The 22,389-nt window shown below is 36.5% G+C and overlaps 1 protein-coding gene across 1 annotated transcript in view; it reads right to left on the reverse strand.

Moving 5' to 3' along the window:
* RYR2 (ryanodine receptor 2) overlaps positions 1-22,389 on the reverse strand; it is a 303,963-nt gene that overhangs the window by 33,789 nt on the left and 247,785 nt on the right. The window contains exons 75-83 of the mRNA XM_032443314.1: positions 20,062-20,174; positions 14,934-15,030; positions 12,415-12,518; positions 11,806-11,857; positions 11,611-11,664; positions 9,987-10,010; positions 3,601-3,657; positions 2,396-2,495; positions 2,099-2,178 (exon numbers count right to left, since the gene is read on the reverse strand). Coding sequence (XP_032299205.1) covers positions 2,099-2,178; positions 2,396-2,495; positions 3,601-3,657; positions 9,987-10,010; positions 11,611-11,664; positions 11,806-11,857; positions 12,415-12,518; positions 14,934-15,030; positions 20,062-20,174 — 681 coding nt within the window. The remainder of the gene's footprint in view (positions 1-2,098; positions 2,179-2,395; positions 2,496-3,600; positions 3,658-9,986; positions 10,011-11,610; positions 11,665-11,805; positions 11,858-12,414; positions 12,519-14,933; positions 15,031-20,061; positions 20,175-22,389) is intronic.

The following is a 22,389-nucleotide window of genomic DNA, read 5'->3' on the forward strand; positions in this document are numbered from 1 at the left end:
TACATTTGTTTTAGCTGCAGTGTAATCAGTATTACTTTTCTGATAATAAATTACAATAACAAGAAGTTATTCACTGGAGTGAACTCTGATTCTAGAACGAATATGCTGTCAAGTGAAGATACAGGATCAAACCAGAGGCCCAGATGCAAAAAAAAATCACAGTGGTCAAAGATCATTTTCAGCTGGAATGCTGTAAGAATTCACTTTGTGAATGAGATAAAGCTCTTTTTACTTTTACAAGTAATAAAAAGAATAGGAAAAAAAGGTAATAAGCAAATTCCAAAATGAGAAAGAAAAAAATCAGACACTGTTAACAGAACATATTTTCACAACCTTACACAGATCCAAGATGGTGGAAAAAGAACCCACACCATCAACAGAAAACTAATTGTAGTAAAGAATGCCAAATGATGATGACTTTTCAAAATTGCTTCCACATTTCTTCCTCTGCCTTTGCCATTATTCCCAAGGAAGACTGAGGAGTTCATGCTAGGGCCCCAAAAAATTGGAAAGGTGAATATAACACCTGAGAAAAGGAGTAGAAATGAGGCAATTGAAAAATAGCAATTCTTACTATACTAGTGATGCTTTTATTTTATATATATGTAATTTAGACTACAAGGATTAATATATTAACCAGATTCATAATTGTCCTGCATTCTGTTTAAAAATTTTAACTTTTTTTTTTTATTATTATTATTTTAAAAAACTACATTGTTGCATTACAAATTCAGATTAAATAACTATATACACATCATATAAGTCCCTTTTTGTCAGGACAACACAAAGAACTGGCAAACATTCAAGTGGATACTTCTCTAGATAATTTGTGTACTTTCAGGTCACTTACTAGAAACTGGCTGTCCTCAACTTCTTCAATGGCTAGTTAACAGAGGAGCCTAACTATTCCCAGTTTCCTGTAAATGTAGTAATGGCATGTCTGAAACCTTCCCGACTCAGGAATCTTGAACTACTACAGAACACTGAATGCAGTCTGTATGAGGCAGACAAGTAATAATCAACAGTGTAGAATACCATCAAAATACCAGACGTGCCCTCTGCTCACTACATTATGTCACCATAAACTAAAAAATCAAGTTTGAGTTCTCCAGTTTTATCACAAAGACTGTCCACAGTATAAACTAGGGACTTCTGATGTGTAAAAATTTCTCTGTGAATACCGAGACCAGTGATTTTTCCCTGTTGTCTACGAGACACCTCCCAGAAATTATTTCGCAAAATTTTCACAGGATATAACAATTTAACATAATTTTTCTCCATTCCAGATATACTGAAAAACATTTTATTCTTTCATGGTTTTATGATTTCTGGTTATTGGTACTTCACATCATAACATTATGTAGTACACTGGGAGATAAAAAGTTAATGCTCCAGTTCTGGGCACCTGTCCAGAATAGAATAACTATGTTCCTCGGAAGACTGTTTGCTGTTCTGTTAGCAATCCTGCTCAGAGAGAATGCATATAATATCTCTGTAGGTCACCTGACATCCCTCTTTTCAATAGTCAGGCTCTCTTGCTGCTGCTTGTCCCGACTGCACACCATTAGTATAAGGACTTCTGTGGTGGTTTGGTTTTTTTTTGTTTTTGTTTTTTTTGTTTTTTTGGTTTTTTTTTGTTTTTGGACACTCTCTCATTATATCTGGTTTATTAGCTCCAATTCTAATTATATTGTATAATAGTGTGTCATTTTGAATTTCTGGTGCTATATCTAGTAAATTAGTCTGTTTCTCCTCAGATCATTGCCACTGTTTTTAATTATTTGGGGTTCCCTGTCTTTCTTTTTCTACAGGTACGTATCTGCAGATCTGTCCACCCTGCTAGTCAAGGGAATCAGGCCAAACCAACTCATAAATTGTCAACAAGCCTTGCATTCTACAGATTAATTATATGTACAGATAAAAATAATATATCTAACAAAAAAGGTATTATTTTGTAATCTGTTTTCTTTAGGGGATGATATTAAGAGTATAAATGACACTTGAAAATAGTCTTACTACATAATTAATTACAATAATAAAGACTTAATTATAAAGTTCTGTACCAACTAGAATAAGTGAAAATAGACAAATACTGTACCTGCTGAACAGTAGAATTTCCTCCATTTAAAATGGCAATTCCTAGCTTCAGGGTAGCTGCAACCATTGGCCCCATCTCACCTTAAAATAATAAAAGATATTTTTAGATCACACTTTAAAACAAGAATATTCTATTAACTTACCCATGCATTGACATAACTGGCAGTTATCAGGAGGGGCATTTCTGTTTCTCATGTAAAATAGTATGTTTCATGATAGCTAGCTTGAGTTAATACCTTTGTGAGCACTTTAAGTTCATCAGAAATAACATGAAATCAATTTTAAAAGAAAAAATTACCTTTGCTTGCACTGATCATCTGAAGGACCATCTCAGCAGCTCCACGATCATGCAAGCGAGCTTGCTGATAAAGAGTTCTCTGCTTTTCCATTTCTTTCTCCTGAATAAAAGTTTTAGTCATTTAAGATGAAGACTTCAGTTACTACCAGTTCTCCAAAGGTTTTCTCTTAGTATATGGGCTCTATGGCAACATCATGGACCAACTTAATACAGACAGTGCTATTCAACAGATATTTAACATAGTCAAGAAATATTATCCCCTTGGTATTTTTCTTTAGTATGTTTTTAGTAGTTTATCTGAAAAGAGTTATTTCAATTGTAAATAATTAGGTTAGTTCGAAGCCCATATTAATTATATATATATGTATATATATAACGTATAAAAATCTTGCACTTTTGTGCAACAGTTGACTCTCAATTATCTTCTACGGTGGGACCATAACTTAATACTGCTCAGTATTTGGCTCTTGAGTTGCAAGTTCTTGATGAATACCAGAGTAACCGAAGCATTTCCCCCCCCCCCTTTTTTTTTTTTACAACTCATTACAATACAATAATACAATACAGATTGCCCACCCTACCAACAGAGTATTTGACAGAACGTACTGTGCTTTTATATTTCACATCCTATAGCGGCAACAAACAATACTGCATGGCACTGCTTGAGCAATGGTGAAGTTTGTTCTTTATAATTTAAACTACTACTAAAAAAAAACAAAGAAGAGCATAAGGAGCAAACATAAAGGCACAGTTAACTCCAGATGAATTTAAAGTTTCACAAAATTAATTGAAGTCTGCTGGAGAATTGAGGATGACTAAGCAGTATAAGTTGCAAAATGGACGTTGCATAGAGCCCTATGACAGTGAGTCCATCAGATGGCGTGGTAGAAAGCTTACTCAAAAGGAACATGACACAGTCAGTTAGTATCATGTCCAAAAACACAACGCCCAAAACATGTATGACCTAAAAGCAGGAACAGCTGCAGCAGAAGTAGCCGGAATGACAGCTTTGCTGCCATAAACTTTCCATCGAAGTTACAGAAAAAAAGACATTGGAAGATGGAAGAGGTTTAAAAAATGAAGGCTTGCTATATAGAGAATATGAATAATAAAAGAAAAAAAGAGGGAAAAAGATAAATGCATTTAAATGAATGAAGAAAACCTTTAACTCAAAAGCAAACCAACACAGACATTTATGCTGTTACCAGAGAGTTCTCGCCGAGGCTGGCAAATTTGTTTCTTAAATCTTTGATATTATCGTGCTGCGGAAACAAAATTCATCAGGGTTTTTTTTTTTCACACTATTAGCTCTCCTATGGTTAAATTGTATCTTTTTTCCTTAAATTACGTGACAGTGCTAGATGGAGTCGCAAAAAAGGAAAAAATAAAAATAAAAATATGGCAGCTTTGCTTTATATTTAGCCATGCTAAACTTTGAAAGTTTTGCCTTCATGTTTAAACCTCTTCCTGGGAGTTCAACAAAAACAAAACAGAAACATACACACATATACACCTATATGTGCTCACACACACTCACACACACACACACACTATCATAAAACTGTGACATCATGGATTCAATATACCTACAATAAAATATTTTCCTTTGCTTCAATCAGTGTTTAGTTAAAAAAACAAAAAAATAAAAAAAAATCCTATTTCTTATTCATAGTTACTTTTTGTTTTAGACCCAACAATCTTTCAAGTTGTCTTTCATTGCAAGCTTTATTATTCACAAGCCTTCTACCAGCTATACTACTTTCATTATACAATATTTTTGAGGTGTTAAAAATGGGTACACTAAAGACTACTGGTAGTCTGGTACACTCCAGACTAAAAAAGTAGGTGTGCACAATGCTGGCAATGGCACTACAGAAGAACAGAAGAAAGAGATATTGCTGAGGAACTTAAAGTTAGAAGGGTGGTATTTCCCATGACACAACAAGCTGTTTAGGTAGCCAGAGTAGACAAAAACAACACAAAACACACACACAAAATAAACACTTCTTCTTAAAGCCATTTGGTGATAAGTCCCACCAAATAGCATGTTGCCTTCTTCAGCTTGACAATGCATTTTCACTATAGATTTCCCTATGCAACATTAATACATAAACATGTAAGTCCGGCTGGGAAAGTAGAGTGGTATAAATTCTGCTACCTGGCAGCACTGATTTTTAGTGAGTCATCCATAATACACAAGGTATGCAACATTAATAGAGCTGCTGGCTGCTCAGGTTATACATTTTTCCAGAGGGTATACTTTTTGCTAATAGCTACCTGCGATAACAGGTTGGGGTTTTGTGCTTTACTGTGTCTGTCAGTTAACATCAAGAAAACTACCAAAATAACAAACCAGTGGCTTGAATTTCCTGGCATTCACTGAAATCATGACAACAGTAAGTAAAAATGTTTCATGTGACCTGAAATACTTAAAGCAATTAACCCAAATAAATAAATAAATAATTTTAAAACAAATCTTATGTTTCTTGAGAGCATTACATCTGTATGGAAAAAAGCTGATCACTTAGATATGTATTCACACATTACAAATGTTCTCCAGCAAACTCCCATGACAAAGAGGTATTTTCATCACGCTCTGAAAGCAGAGACTCAAACTACAGGCAAAAAATACAAATTGGGGAAAATGAAAATAAATTCTTTTAAAGTACAGATGACAAAATGTAGTAACAAGATAGAAAGAAAATTACTAAATTCCTAGAAGAGAAAATTATCCTTAAGGTAATTTTTAGTAAAACTGTTCTTTACAATTCTAAAGCCATTTGTCTGTCATCTGCTGTACTTTCTTCCTCTATGTATTTTTCCATAGTTAGAGAATACTGATATATCACAATACCAGACATTTCTATCATTTCTATCATTCTATCAGTAATAACCTTCTATCTAGTAAAATATCAGTAAATACTTTGAAAACCTTTGAAAATGCTCTTCAAGCATCATCACTAAAAGTGATAAACAACTTTACAAATTAACTGCCATTTTCTTAGATACATGCAGCCTGAAGCAATTTTTTAATTTCCTCAAAACTAAATCTATTCAATTTGGATGTAGTAATTCTGGTCGAATTCCTGCAGTAGGGTGTTTATTAAATATTACTAAGCAATCATGCTTTGATCTACTCTATCTTAATACCTTATAAATTCAAAAATATTCCACACAATCCCTCACTATTCATTTCCTTTTTGTAAAAATTTCTCCATTTCAGCTTGCAGCAGTATCCTTACTAATGTCATCCCGTTTACCTTGTCATTCAATTATATTTTCCTTTCTTGCAAATAAATTTTCTTTCATACAATACTGCTACCATATTCTTGCTGTACCAATAACGATATCTCTCATCACATTGATTCCCATTTGGTTAGGTAGGAATTAATATTGTTATGAGTCTTCAAGAGGAAAAATACTATATTTAGGGACTTTCAAAATCTGTGTGTTCTCAGCTTCCTGTTGTTTGGTTTTTTTTTCCTGTTGACACAAATCATAGATATGTAACTACGCATTACTTTCAAACTGTGTGGGTAACAAACCCAATGTACTTGGAATAGTTGAAACAGATTTTAAAATATATATGTGAATTAAAAATGAAAAAAAAAACCAAAATTAGTGGATCATTTAGAATATTTTACTATGACTGGATCTGAATTCTGAATTCAGCATATCTGCCAAAATAATCACTGAACCATGTGGCATGCTGGGAAGTACTTTTGCAGAGTACCACACCAATGCAGCTGGACCATGGTAGCATGAAGCAATGCTGATAGACACAGAAGACAAAAGCAGGCAGAAAGCATGAATTATCTTAATGAGTATCCTCAAATCATCATTTATCATCATGTTCCTGATTCCAGGACCTCACGGTCAGAGAGGGAAAAACGTCATGGAAGTGACTCTCACTCTCTCTCTCACTGCCTGGCAGCGGGTGTGGGTCAGTTGCCAAGCTGTGTGCCTTAAATTTCGAAGTAGACTTCTTGGTCTTTGGAAAACTCTCTTTTTTTTAATTTTACTTAATTTATTAGCCTCGATTTCAATTAGATTGTATTATATTGTGTCATCTTGTGTTCCAATATCAAAGTTAGTAAAATAAGTTTTCCTCCTTAGATAGTTGCCGCTGCTCTCTTTGTTCCTACAGTCCATTTCCCATCTCCCTACGCCTTCTCTTTTTCCCTTCCCATTTTTGGGGTCAGAGGCCCCACAGCCTACTGCCCCCCCTGTCACAGACATAGATTGATCTAGGTAACTCCATGACAATTGTTTAATTCCTAAGATTTGACAAATTGATCCTAACATTCTTCAAAAGAAACACTAGTAACACTGTGTATGGCACTCACTTTACGCAGGCTTTGTGACAAAGAAAGGTAATAGTGGCTATCTCTAGTAGGCTAGATCCTCCATTAAGAGCCTGCGTTATTTTTAAGTACAGGGGCCTGAAATAAGTGACAGAATAATATATCATTTTTACAAAAATTTACAAAGTTGCTACCAGTAACTGAAATTAAGCTCTTACTGCCCTGTATCTTCATGGAATTAACCAATTAATTTTGAAAAGATAAACTAGGTTTGATTCTTTTTCTTGAGTCACATATTTAGAGCACACTAATATGTAGCAAACCACATGAATTAGTGACTCAAATGTAGAAATCAATTTGCACTCAATTAGTAAACAAACTTCAATTTGAAATAATTTCCTGTCAGATAGAATCAAGGAAGACGCATTCATTCTACAAGGAGTTATTTGCGCAACTGTTCAGAAGGGTAGAAAGTTAACTTAATGACCAAATCTTGGGTAAAGATTTAGTACTTTAAACATCTTTCACATTCTTGAAGTGTAGAGGACTTGTAGAGCTTTATTTCCAGTCTTTTTTACTTGCATATGAAGCATGGAATAAAAAATAATCATAGAATCACCAAGATTGCAGGAGACTTCCAAGACCATCCAGTCCAACTGCCCACCAACCACCAATATTTCCCACTCAGCTATGTCCCTCAGTACAACATTTAAACATTTTTTGAATACCTTCAGGATCAGTGATTCCCCCACCTCCCTGGAAGTCCATTCCACCGCTGGTTGGCTCTTTTGGAGATTTCTCTAACACCCAAACTGAATCTCTGCTGGTGTGACTTGAGGTCATTCCTTCTAGTCCTATCTCTAGTTACGTGGCAGAAGAGGCTGACCACCTCACCACCACCTTCCTTCAGGGAGCTGCAGAAAGTAATAAGGTCTCCCCAAGTCTCCTCTTGTCCAATCACAGTTTCCTCAGCCACTCCTCACAAGGCTTGCACTCCAGACCCCTTACCAGCTTCGTGGCTCTTTTTTGAACACGCCACCCCAGGGCCGCCTCAGTGTCTTTCTTGCAGTGAGGAGACCAAAATGAAACACAGTACTTGAGGTGCAGCCTCACTGGGGCTGAGTATAGAAGGACAACCACTTCCCTGTTCCTGCTGGAAACACCATTTGTTACAATCCAGAATGCCACTGACATTCATGCCCACCTGGGCACAACTGCTGGCTCATGTTCAGACAAGCATCAATCATCATCGCTAGGTCCATTTCCTATGCACAGTCACTCTGCCCCAAGCCTGTAGACCGGCATAGGGTTGTTGTGGCCAAAGTGTAGGACTCAGCACTTGATCTTGTTGAACTCTCAATGGGCTCAACTCAGTAATCTAGCCTGCCCAGATCCCTTTCTATAGGGCCTTCCTACCTCCAGGCTGATCAGCACATCCTGCCAAGTTGGTGTGATCTGCAAACTTACTGAGAGTGTACTCAATACCCTCGTCCAAGTCATCAGTAAAAATACCAGACAGGACAGGACCCAGTACAGACTTAACTTTGTACTTCAAGATAGGCAGGCAGGCAGACAAACACAAAGGCACACAAAGGCATATATGGTCTTTACAACAGTTTCCTGTCAAGCATGAAGGAAGCAATAATTAGTATCTTTTTCCTTCTGAAAGAACTTCTCCATCAGAAAGACAGGCTAATTTCTAAGGAACGTATAGCATTTAGCATATGGAAACCATGTAGGGAACGAGCTAGACAAGTGGTGTTTGAATAACTCAGCAGAAGAAATAAAGATAAGACTGTACTTTATAGACTGACTGCATACTTTCTTTTGGACTTTTTTTTAGTATGTATGATGCGGTTGTAGCAGTTAGAATACTTCTTAAACAATTCTTTGCAGTTCTGGATGAGTACACTCACCTTCTAGATTAATGCTTTTAATGTATGAAGGTGTAACAGAACTGAAGAAACTTTTGATGGAGTGAGAATGAAATAGACTTTGAAGTGTATCTTCTCTTTCTGAAGTTCTGTGGGAAACTCTTTCTTTTGGAAGCTGAATGTTAGTAAGTGCTAGCAATCCCAAAGCCACAAAGATCTTGATTTTTTTTCAAGGTAGAAGTCTAGATCCCCATATTGCCATATGCACAGAATTTTGAAACCACTTAGAATCACAGATTCACAAGGTTGGAAAGGACCTACAAGATCATCTAGTCCAACCTTCCTCCCTTTACCATACCTACAGAAAACCCCTAAACCATATCTCCTAGCTCCCTATGCAGACTCCTCTTGAACACTGCCAGGGATGGCTGCTCCACCACCTCCCTGGGCAGGCCATTCCAGTGCCTGACCACTCTCTGAGAAAAAGTTCCTTCTTATGTCCAGTCTAAACCTCATCTGATACACTTCTTGGAACCTGACCGTTAGGCAAATCTGAGCATTCTTATCTCAAGTAAGTCATCTCTACTTAGTTTAGCCTCCATTAGCCTCAAACCAATTAACTACATTTAAAAGTTTAAGAACCAAAAATTATCTACCACACATGCTACAGCTCTGCTCAAAGCATCAACTTTGCAGTATTATCAGCAAGGAGTTTGATTCAGCAATGGAAACTGAGTCCTCTACATGCATGAAGTACGCTGTTAAGTTGGTGCTTAAACTATGTGCCAATTTTTTGTTGAGAGTCATATAAGATTAGGTAAGAAATTGAGTCACTGTACTAATTAAAGCTGCAAAATTTTACACCAATTGCCTCTAAGTTTTTAGGGAAAGCATGGAACAATAAGAAATCATTGCAGTTATGGAGGAGTTTCTATCAAGAAAGACTAATATCTCCATCTGCTCCAATGATTTAAACCATAAATAAGCTACCATAAAACTGTGACAAATATCGAATGAACAATTCTACTATGGTATCATAAATGTGTATCTGCTAACATACAGAAGAAAAGTCCCTTCAGAGCCATATATATCAGTTAAATCATCCAAATTAAGTTATAAACAGAAGGTAGATAACTAAAGTACAGAAAGCAAGAAAAATAATATGAACAAGCCAAGTGACACTCAGTTTTCCCCAAAATGGCAATGTGTTTTTGTATGAACTTTTCCTAAGTATTTCTTGCTGTCTTTAATAAGATTCCGCGCACAAGAAGGGTTTGGTGGAGAGATGTCATGCTAGAACAAAAGCGTTAGAAATGTTTTCAAGAACTTTTAGATGAATTATTCAAGATGTTGGGCCTAAAAGCCACAAAACTAGACCCAGACAAATACACACATATTTTTTTTTTGTTTTACCTTGCTGCGTTGGGATCCTGTGACCTTAAGGAAGGGCAAGGACAAGAAGCGAAATAGCAATAAGAAAAAGAAGTCCAAAATTTTTTTCTGCAGGTGACTGACCAAATACATACACAGAATTGTTTTTTGAAGAGCTAATGCATTATTTGAGTAGAAATTTCATAGCTACAGAAAAAAATAATGTAAAAAAAACAAGAATAATCTTTCAAAGGATAAATTCGAATACTAAACAAGGAACTCAGTATAACTCAGATAAGGAGAACTAATAAAACCCTTGCTGGTAATGTTGTACATTCAACTCAATGACTTTCCATTTATGTACTTCTGCATTTACACACATAACTCTTTTAAATATCTAATAAGCACGTATGAGCATACTGACAAAAACCTACAGAAAGATTCTTTGTTTAGTCAATGATAATGTCATACGTTGCATTTCCAAAAATAAAACTAAAAAAATGGAGCATGGAAATTTGGAATCAGACTTAGTTATTTATCACAAAACAGAAAATAACTTATTACTTTAGTTTGTAATTCAGCTGTTCTACAATTCCTGAGGGACTAAAAGGAACTGGTGTTCTGTATACTGGAAAACAGGGAACATACACTACAGTAGTTCCTTACTATCTCATACAGCATTTAGAAAACAAACATCATTTGATGTGTACAAAACAATAAGAGTTAGTTGTAAGCATGCCCCAAATCCCTCCTCAAAAATCAAAACCACATAAGTAGTTTCATATCAGATAAATAATTAATTTATTGTAAATATTAAAAAAGAATATCATCATGCATTGCCTGTTTCTGTGCTTTAGTAAATGCACTAAATACAGGTATTAATTGATTAGCAAATACAAGACATCTTTTAATGCTAGGATCTATATCCTCACAGTTTTCACAACCTAACTCTCATCACTGTCCTTCAGAATAGCAAATTTCTCTTGATTTTCATTTTCTTGGTGGAAAAAGAGAGACAGATCACAGAGCAAATACATAACAAGGGCTCACATCTCTTACTGTTGCAATAAACTCATGTATTTGTGTTTCCTCTTACAGAGGATAGCACTAAAAGCTCTATATTAATCCACAATAAATACAGCTTTCCTACTTTCAAGATAAGAAAATGCTTGGCAGTGTTAATTTAAAAAATAATAAACAACAACAAAAACAAAAACAAACAAAAAAAATCTTTTATTAAAAAGTACTGATGTATATACAAAAATAAAAATATATGTAAAAACTGAAGTTGAATCTGATACCTTGCAAGATAGTCTGTTAGTATCAGACTTCTAAAATAAAATACCATAATATTTCTCCTCAGTAACTAGACAATTAAAGTCAATCAACTAAACATGCAAGATGTATTAAGCTACTACATATATAGAAAACCTTTTGTGACAAAACATGTTTTTGTTTCACTGCTGTGAGTCTGATGACTCATTTTTGCCAATTCAGTTTCTGACTTTTTCATAAGCTGCAATAAGCAATAAACCAAGAAACATAAATGTCAATTGGAAGCTATGAAAAATATCTATTATGAGGGGAAAAAAAATACAGGAAAAAAAAAAAAATCCCAAACATCAACAAGAAAAATACTACCAAGGAAAAAGAAGTATAATCTTACTTCAAAGCTCTTCACTTCTTCTTCACCATCATCATCTTCTTCATCATGGCAACTCTGATAACATATGAAAAGAAAACAGTTACTAACAATCTCACGAAAGGGTAAGGATTAGTTGACTTAATACAGAATTTCTCTTGATCTTCATCAATAATGTTATTAAAACAGAAAAAACGAAAGAGGTAATGAAAAAGTTACCTTTGCCATAATGTCAGCATAAGCCATATAGAGAAAATCTTCCTCCAATTTGCTGGGTAATGAAGGAAAGAGAAAAGAAAGAATCTTAGAGCAATAATAGTAGAACTTGCACTCCAAAATATTTTTCAGCACCTTAAAAATCACTTAAAGTATTTCCATACTCATAATTACAAAAACCTGTTTTGAAAATGAGGACTTAATTAACTAATATAAAATGGAAAGTAAGGCTACCTACAAACACAGTGCCCAGATATTAAAAAGCAGATTCCAATGAGGACAGCGTGGTTAATTTTTTAATTATTTCTAGAAGTATAATTAATAATTAGAATATCATTTTCAATAAGGAAGTCAGATAGAAGAGATAATAATTCCAGAGCACTGCCAGAAGTACAGCATCCACATCTATGAAAAAGTTTCTGAGTCATCTGCATGTCTCTGTAAAACTTATTAAATGTTATTATCAGTCATGTTATAATCTCTCCTATGTATACATATTCACATGTTCTGCCCTAAACCATGCAATCTGAATTACATACACAGATAACTTCAAACACAGACGTAATCTGAAACTATGCATACACTCTGCAGAGCATTTCACACTATTCCTACCATTTTTCAGTTAAGGCTGTTCGACTGAATAGCAGAATAAGTTGATGTAACGGGTCCACTCTTTTAAGGCTTTCATCTTCTTCTGGTGGCTCCTCTCCAGGTTTCTTTAGAGAAAAACAAGATAAAGAAAACAAAAAAAAAGAAAAAAGAAAAAAGAAAGAAAAAAAAAGTATATTAAATTATCCATTGTGAAAATTATTTTTCTCTTCCCTAAGTATTAAACACTTGTGTACATTATCTTGACATGGACAGTCAGGAGAAGACAAGCAACTACACCATGAAGCCTGTATTATGTGCAAAGCTTGGGAACTCCTCTCTTCATAAAGATCAACTCTCGTTTTCAAATTCATAGTCCCTCTCTATGTTAACAAGCTTAATCAGTGACAAGTTAAAATCCATTGTCTGAATTGCTATTCCATGTATAATGTTCCCTGAGGAACAATATTCAAACTCAAAGCTCACCAACAGCTTTGGCCAGAAGGACCAATGTCTACCAACAACAAGAGGGTGATGAAACAATAATGTATAATAAATGATTTATATTAATCAATTTTTATATATGTATACAAATACATACAAATGACTGTTTCACAAACTATCATACTTCTATTATTAGTAAAGACAGTTATGCTGCGTATGTTAAGTTCACTTCAGATGACAATATTTTCAGTATCAATAGCAAAATCTGAACACAGCAAAATAGAGTTGAAATTATGTCTTACCATTATGGGGGATGCTCTCCTGCTCTTTATTTCAATTTCATTTGGGATCCTAATCTTTCTCTTTAATTACATGGCAGCATTCCATAACGCTAACATTCATAAAACCTCTAATATAACCAACATTGATGAAGCAAATAGCAAAAGTTCCATTAATATTTCATGAAAGTTATTAGTTTCCAGAGATTTATTTCAAATTAAACGGAGGATAAAATTCACCACTGACTAAGTTAAAGCATTTCCTGGCATTTCTGAGAAAATAAGCTTTCTCAAATTTTAGTGTTTTGAGACATTTTTCCTATAGTTATTTAAATTCAAAAAGTTTAAAGCAAACTTAAAATAAAAAGGAAATAAAAACAACACTGTTGCAGTTTTATTTGCCCTTTCTAAACATTAAGATCTAAAAGAGTTACTTTAATGAAATCTCATTATTAATCGTCTATTAAACACATTGTTTCCATAAGTCATTACGGTTCAGTAAAGCTTACCAACAAACTACTAATAAATTTATCACATTAGTTCAAATTTTCCTAAAACCACTGTAAACAAAATAATTTAAATTTCTTTTTATGATTTTAAATTTCCAACTCTGAAATCCTAGCTTCATTAGAGGCTTGATCTGTTGAATCAGAATTAAGAACAAGCAGAATTAAACTCCTTAAATAGATTCAGGAAGTATATCTATATCAACCTAGTCATTTACTTAAATGCTCATCTCCTACATCCAGAAAATGCCCTTTACACCAGCCTGGATGGTCTGAATTTGGCAAATTCAGGAAGTAGAGAGTTTTTGTAAAGTTCTCATTGCATTTCTTCTTTTAAATTATTTACTCTTAGCTGAAAAGAGAGTCCAAATTTCTAAGTACTGTGAAACAATGTACTAAGGCATAGTACATTATGTTTGCTGACTACAGAGATCTAAAGAATGAGAATTCTTGGCTACACTCTCTGAGCCCTAGATTGTTTCTGTTTCGTACTTGAGTTCAGAAACACCAGGCCTTTTAACTTCAAGAACAATCCAAGGCTCTTTCTCCCCTTCCTGATGAGCCTGGCCCTCCTCATTGTAAGAAGACTGACTTGGCCCTGACAGAGACGGAAAAAAAAAACCCCAAACAAACAAAAAAAAAAACTTCCTAGCACAATCATTCCTTATCCTAGGTCCTATCCAACCCTCACAAAAAACTAGCTTTCTGAGAGACAATTATAGAAGGATGAGGACACAAGCCTCTACTGAAAACCATCCAAGGGATTATCAGGCATTGAGTCTAACACTTGACTGCTGATAAAAATCCTTATTTCCATGACCAGCATTCCAATAGGATTCTTAGGCACTGGTAAGTCCCAGTGAACAACCTTTTCATGTCTACATCTGAGGAACTGTCTCATCTATGAACTAGAACTCCTCTGGTTTCCTATTCTAACCTTTTGACTTAAATGGTTTTAACAGGGGTTATAATATCTTCAGAAACATAAAAATTAATGGCGAAGAAAGAAGGCAACAAACTGTTCCCATTCTGCACAGGGCAGGTGAAGAAAGGGAACGTCATATGCTGGCAAAGACAAGAAGTTTAATAACAATGGTACTCTGAAGCCCTGAGGCAGATTGCCTAAGGAAATTTGGTAATCTCCTGGGTGTTCTTTTTTGTGATTTTTAATACGTATCAGAATGTCTTTGTTGTAGCTCACATTTTTGCGTAGAGATAGCTCAGATAATCTCTTACATGACTCAGAGGCTTATGATTATACAATATGAACGTTAAACCATAATACATTCCCACAACCCTTTGCACCCACACATACTGCTAAATCTTCTATCAGTTTGTCTTCAAAATAGTGCTCTTCTGTTTCAATCCAAGATTTATCATATCCTTGAAGAAAGAGATTGACAGCTCGGTGCCTAAAAGGGATAGTTAAAAGTTATAAATTCATAAAGAGAAGATCTGTTCAATATAAATTTCATTTTGCTTGAATAACAGTCCATACATTATGGTTACCATTTAAAAAGGAAGCAGAATTTCCATTGGAAACCATGTCCAAAGCAATTATTTTAAAATTGATCTTTACATTCAAATTTTCTATTCAAAATAGTTACACATTAATATTTGTTAATTTTATGTTAAAAAATAATAACAACGTTTTCTGTAATTAATAATAACAAATTGAACTTGAAAGAAATAAATTGTTTTGCCGCATTAGTGAATTTTATTTTAAAATGAAATATTATTTTAATTTCAATATTAAGATAACAGCAATGGACAGCACTGGATTGTGCTCAAGAACTTTTGTAAATGTTCAAGATTAGACTCACACATTTAAAATCCTAAATTGTTTGATTTTGAATGAGCTGTTTCTTTTACCCTCTCCCCCCCCTCCCTGGTTTCAATACAAAGCAGACCACGTGATAAAGAAGTATCCGTGAAGAATTTCATTGATATACTTATCTAAAACAACTCTCGGTCTCACATACTGAAAAGGAGGATGTACAACTGAAGTATATACAAAAGCTAGTTTTGTACAGGTGCTCTATTTGAAATGCTCTTCCTCAAAGTTCAGGGTAGACTAATTTTCAGATAAATAATATCAGTTTATTTCCTGTGTATAGAACACATAGCATCAAATAATAGAGGCAATTCAATAGTTATCACAGAATTGCAAGGAATGGATGAGTGAAAATTGGGGACCAGACTAATAAAGGACATCTGATGGCTGGGGTCTATTACAGGTCGCCTGACTAGGAAGAGGCTGTACATGAGGCCTTCTAGCTTCAATTACAAGAAATGTCGCATTCATGGGCTCTTATCTTGATGGAGGACTTCAAACACCCGGATGACTTCTGGAAATGCAATACAGTGGGCTGCAAGCAATTCCAGAGGCTAATAGAGTGTGTTGGGAGCAACTTACTCATCTAACTATTAGATAAACCAACCAGAAGAGGAGTGTTACTGGACCTGCTTTTCACTAATTCAGAGGAGCTCAAGGAAGACGTTAATATTGGAGACTCTTTAGGCTGTAGTGACCATGGCCTGGCTGAGTTTGTGATATTGAGGAACATGGGCCTGGCAAAAAGCAAAGTCAGGACCCTGAACTTCAGGAGAGCAAATTTCAGTCTGTATAAGGAATTTCCAGATGAGACCTCTGGAGAAGCTGTCCTTAGAGAAAGAGGAGCAGAGCAGAGCAGGCAACTCTTTAAGAACACTCTTCTGATAATACAAGAGCTCTCTTTTCCCACAGAGAAAATAAGCAGAGAAGAAAAAAAAAAAAGAAAAAAAAAAGCAACAAAAAACCAGCATGGCTGAGAAAGGACTTGCTGGTCAAACGGAGATAAAGAATGACACATACAGGCAGTGCAAGCACGGATGGGCATCCAGGAAGAATATGTATTGCTGTCCGCACATGCAGAGCTAGGACCCAGAGAGCAAAAACAAAACGGAACTGAATTTAGCAAGTGATACGAAAAATAACAAAAAGGGATTCTACAGGTACACTTATCAGAAGATGCTGGCCAAAGAGAATGTAACTCCTCTCATAAATGAGAAGGGAAAACTGACTATAACAGACATGGAAATGGCTGAGGTACTAAAGTTCTTTGCCTCAGTCTTCAGTGGCAGTCAGGATTCTCATTTCTCTCACATTCCCTGGCCGCACATCTGTGAACCCCTAGGTGGAACTGTGGGTGTAAAATCTCTCCCACTGTAAGAGAAGAGTAAGTCCAATATACCACCTCCCAAAACTGAATGGGCAAAAGTCTACAAGGCCCGGTGACATGCATCCTGGAATTCTGAAAGAACTGGCAGATGTGGTTGCCAAGAGATTCTCCATCATATTTGAAAAGTTGCAGCTGTCAGGCGAAGTCCCTGTTGACTGGAAAGACAGCCCATTTTTAAAAAAGGGAGAAAGGAAGACCCAGGGAATTACAGACCAGTGAGCCCCTCCTCTGTGCCTGCAACAGATCCTCCTGAAAGACACATCATAGAATCATAGGATTTCAACTGGAGATCACCAAGTCCAAATCTTCTGCTAAAAGCAGGTTTCCTACAGTATATTGAAGAAGGAAAGGGTTCAGGCAAGTCTTGAATATCTAAAGAGAAGGAGCCTCCATAATCTTCCTGGACAGCCTGCTCCAGTGCTCCATCACCCTCACAGTAAAGTTCTTCCTTGTCTTTGTATGGAAATTCCTGCATTCCAGTTTGTGTTGACTGTCCCATCAGTGAAAAGAGCTTGGCCCCATCCATTTGACTCTCACACTTCAGATATTTATAAACGCTGATGACATCACCTCTCAGCCTTCTCTTTTCTAGGCTAAACAGACTCAGGTTTCTCAGTGATCCCTCATAAAAAAAATGATCCATGCCCCTCATCATCTTTGTGGCCCTCCACTGGACTCTTTCTAGATGATCCCAAATTTTTTTGAATTAGGGAAGCCAGAACTGGACACAGTACTCCAGATGTAGCTTCATCAGGGTAGGGTAGAGGGGGAAGATTAATTCCCCAACACGTTGACCATTTTCTTCTTAATGTACCCTAAGATACCACTGGCCTGCTTGGCCATAAGTGCCCACTGGTGGCTCATGGCCAGCCTGCTGTCCACCAGGGCACCCAAGTCCTTCTCTGTAGAGGTCCTTCCCAGCAGGTCAGTCAACGTGGTTATTTGTATCTATGTGAGGACTCTGCACTTCCTCTTGTTGAACCTCAGCATGTTCCTCTTTACTCAGCTCCCCAACCTGCCTACATCTTGTGGAAAGCAGCACTGCACTCTGGCATGTCAGCCACTCCTTCCAGCTTTGTATCATCAGCAAACATGCTGAGGGTGGACTCTGTGCCTTTACCCAGATCATTGATGAAGATGTTGAACTAGTCCAGACCTAGAAGCAACTCTTAAGGAACACCACTAGCTACCAGCCTCCAACCAGACTGCCCTGCCTACCAAAACACTCTGAGCTCTGCCATTCAACCAGTTCTCAATCCACCTCACTGTCCACTCATCTATCCCACACAACCTAAGCTTCATTACTAGGATGTTGTGGGAGACAATTTCAATTTCCTTGCTGAAGTCGAAATATACACAACATTCACTGTTCTCCATGCCTCTTCCCTGCTGGTGATAACATCACAGGCTACCAGGTCAGTTAGCATGATTTTCCTTTGGTGAATCTGTATTGACCACTCCTCGTAACCTTATTCTCTTCCAGTTTCTTGGAGATGACATCCAGAACAAGTTGTTCCATCACCTTTCCAGGGATGGAGGTGAAGCTGACTGGCCTGTAGTTTCCTGGTTCCTTCTTGCCCTTTTTGAAGACTGGAGTGACACTGGCTATCCTCCAGTCTTCAGGCACCTCTCCCATTCTCCATGACCTTTCAAAGATGATAGAGAGCAGTTTGGCAGTCACTTCTGTCAGCTCCCTCAGCACACATGGGTACATCCCATCAGGGCCCATGGATTTGTGTGTGTTGATTTTGGCTAGACACTCTCTGATCAGATCCTCCTTAACCAAGTGGAAGACTTCAACATCCCAGACTCTCTCTTATCTTGAGGATCTGGGATTCTCAAGGGACTGTCTTAGTAGCAAAAAAGATGTTGAATAACTCTGGCTTTTCAGTGCCCACAACCAGGGCACCCACCTCATTCAGCAGCAGATTCACATTTTCCCTAGTCTTCCTTTTACTACTGACATACTTAAAGAAGCCTTTCTCATTTCCTTGACCTCCCTTGCCAGACTTAATTCCAAGTGGACCATAGCCTTCCTTGTGGCATCCCCCTATGGTCCTATATGGCTCCCAAGAGGCCAGACCCTTTTTCCACATTCTGTAGAATTGCTTTTTTCATTTGAGATTTTCCATGAACTCCTTGCTACTCCATGTGAGTCTCCTGGCACCTCTTCCTGATTTCTTATTCTTAGAGATGCACCAGTCTTGAGCTTGGAAGGAGTGGTACTTGAACATTAACCAACTCTCTTGGGTCCCTTACCTTACCAGGCTCTTACCCATGGGATACCTCCAAGTAAGTCAAATTCATCTCTTCTGAAGTCCAGGGTTGCAGTCCTACTTATTGCCTTGTTTCTTCCACACAAGATCCTGAACTCGACTGTCTCATGGTCACTACATCCCAAGCTGCCCCCAACCTTCACATCCCCAACCAGACCTTCCTTGTTAGTAAGAACAAGGTCCAGCAGCACACCTCTCCTTGTTGGCTTCTCCACCACCTGCATCAGAAAGTTATCTTCAACACACTGCAGGAACCTCCTGGACTGTGTGTGCCTGGCAGTGTTGCTTATCCAACAAATATCAGGATGATTGAAGTCCCCCATGAGAACCAGTGCCTGTGATCATGAGGCTACTTTCAGCTGTCTGTAGAAGGCCTCATCAACTTCCTCCTCCTGATCAGGCAGCCTGTAGTAAACACCCACAATGGTGTCACCCGTATTAGCCTTGCCCTTAATTCTCACCCATAAGCTCTCCACTTGTTCATCATTCATCCCTAGGCAGAGCTTGATACATTCCAGTTGCTCTCTCACATAAAGAGCACATCAACCATCTTGCATGTCAAACCTGTCTTTCCTAAAAATTGCATAACCAGAGTTATACTACATTTTAGGAGGAAATTCAACTCCTAAGATTATAATACAGTGACCATTTTCTTATTTATCTCCTGTGAAAGGCACCCACCTTTCAAAAAAGAGACCATAACAAGACAAAAAGATGGAATGAGAGTAGAGAACCACAAATTAAAAATGATGGGTTTTGTCATTTTTTTCAGAATGCGTATTAGAAGAAAAAAATGAGATCTATTAAAAGAAAGCAACATAAAACATACATTACTATGTAGTTTCTCAGGCATCAGTTTGCATATTTTTATTCCTTTAGATCACACCAAATAGCATTTTATATACATAAACACATTTGGTCATGATAGAACAGATATAGCTTTTACCTGGGCAGGTTGTATAACGGTGCCATTCTAAAACAAGCAACAACAGCTCTTTTGCGTTGTTTTGACAGCAGCTTGTGCCAAACTGCTTTTTTGGATCGCTGAGGATGTTCAACCTGTTATATAAAATATATATGAAAAAATAAACAACGTCACAGTATCTCTACTCCCTGAGCATAGTAATAACAACAAAAATGTTAGATAACAAATCAACAGGAAAGATAACAGAAAAATTATACATAGGAAAATGTGTTCTAGACAGAGTTCAAGTGATGAAACAAATTAAAGAGAAATAAACAAAACAACCCAAACAACATAAAATCAAACTCTCTCTTCCCTTTTATGGCATAGATATTCCCTTTTTTTACTTAACCCTAATTCTTAGATATTTCAGATAGAGTATTATCATTAACCCCACCTGTTAGGAAATCTTACATTTTAGTACAAAGAAACTTCACTATTTCTTTCTTTTGTATGCAACTCTTTACACACTTGGAGCGCACACCTCCACATTGGCCCAGAGGGATTTTTTCTAAATGCAATCAAGCTTTCATTTGTAATGTTTATCAGGACCAGTTACAATGGAAAGGAATTATATTGTAAAATGAGATATTGGTATAGCTATTTACTTAGAACTAAATCACTTTCATGAATATAAATACCATTGAAAACCACACGTTGCAGCTGCCATCACTGAAACCTGGTGGGATGATTTCCATGACTGGAATGTGGCTATTAGTAGCTACAAGTTGTTCAAAAGGGACAGACGTAGAAGAAGAGAAGAGAGAGAAAGGAAGAAGAGTTGTCCCTGAAGAATGGCCATGAGCAAGTCAAATGCCTCTGGGTGAGAGTTAGAGACCAAGGCAACAAAGGGAGCCTTGTGATTGGTGTCTACTACAGGCTGCTCAATCAAGCAGAGCCTGTTGACAAATAGAAGAGCCTTCATCCTCCAGCTACCAGTGGCATTGCAATAGCAGGTTCTCATCCTGCTGGAGGATTTCAGCCACTCAGACATTTGCTGGAAAATCAGCATGAGCATGTTGAGCTGTAGACAATCCATGTGGCTCCTGGAAGGCACTGAGGAGAACTTCTGGGACCCAGTAGTAGACAGCCCCAACAGGAGAGGTGCAGTGATGGACCTGTTTCTCACTGTGGTCCAGAAGACCAACAGCACGCTAAAGTGCATAGTCTGATATGCTGTGGATAACTGGGAACAATGACTGCAGGGAATGCAATCCTTTTGAATGGTCTAATTTTTTGTGATTTATTTCATATCTGCTTAATAAAAATTGATTAGATGTAACCTTCACAAATCCAATAAGGTGAGAAATTGATAGAGGATTGTTTTGTTGTGGGATTTTATTTTTAAGACAGTTCTGCTAGTGGAACATTAGCTTTTCTGACTCCCAGCAACATCAGAATGGTCAATGGAAATTAGCATTAGCTGAAAGATCTGGTGATTCTCACTGGTAATAAAATGAAACATTTTGTCTTATATGTAAGTAGTGATGACGTTTATGAACACTAAATATTCAGACAGGAAAACATAGTTATCAAAGATAACTTCACTAGTTTAGTGAAATACAAAAAATAATTCACAATTACACAATAAACATTTAATTAAACAGACTAAAAGTGCCACAAAGCATTCAATAAAACTGGGGAACTGCACTTGAAAGATTAAATGGTGACATTCTAAAATAACTTCCTTTCAAAAGATAGAAAGCAAGTTATGAGTTTGTTATGAGAAAACATAGAATAGTAATCACTGCAAACACACAATTAAGTCAGTACTAGCAATTTAGAAGTCAGACAAATCTAAATGTGTAAGTTAGATAATTAGTAATGTCTTCACAAACAACTATAAAATTCTCTATACTTTCCCAGAAGAAATAGCCTCGGCCTACACAAGCAGATCTCTGAAAACAATAAAAACAAATAAATTAATAGTTCATGGAAAGAAAACACAAATAGCTGAAGTACTGATCTTTGCAAGTACCATAAGGTCAGAGTGATTGTATGTGGAGAACAAAGGATTACCTCAGATTATCATAAAAACACTCGCAGTGTTTATTATAATAAATATTATAAAGGCATAGGATTATTGATTTTGGTAAGAGAATAAAGAAAATAAAACAAAACTTAAAAAACTATGCCTGGGCAATTGTGTACAGAAGAGAAGTAAGACTATGGGACAAAAAGAACCAAAACAAAACAACAACAACAACAACAACCACAAAAAAACAAAACCAAAAAAAAAAAGAAAAAGAAAAAACACACAGAAAAAGGAATAGTAAACAAAGTACTAAAAACAAAAACAAAAAAAAGCCA

The sequence above is a fragment of the Coturnix japonica genome, chromosome 3 (assembly GCF_001577835.2).
Source record: "Coturnix japonica isolate 7356 chromosome 3, Coturnix japonica 2.1, whole genome shotgun sequence".
NCBI lineage: Eukaryota > Metazoa > Chordata > Aves > Galliformes > Phasianidae > Coturnix > Coturnix japonica.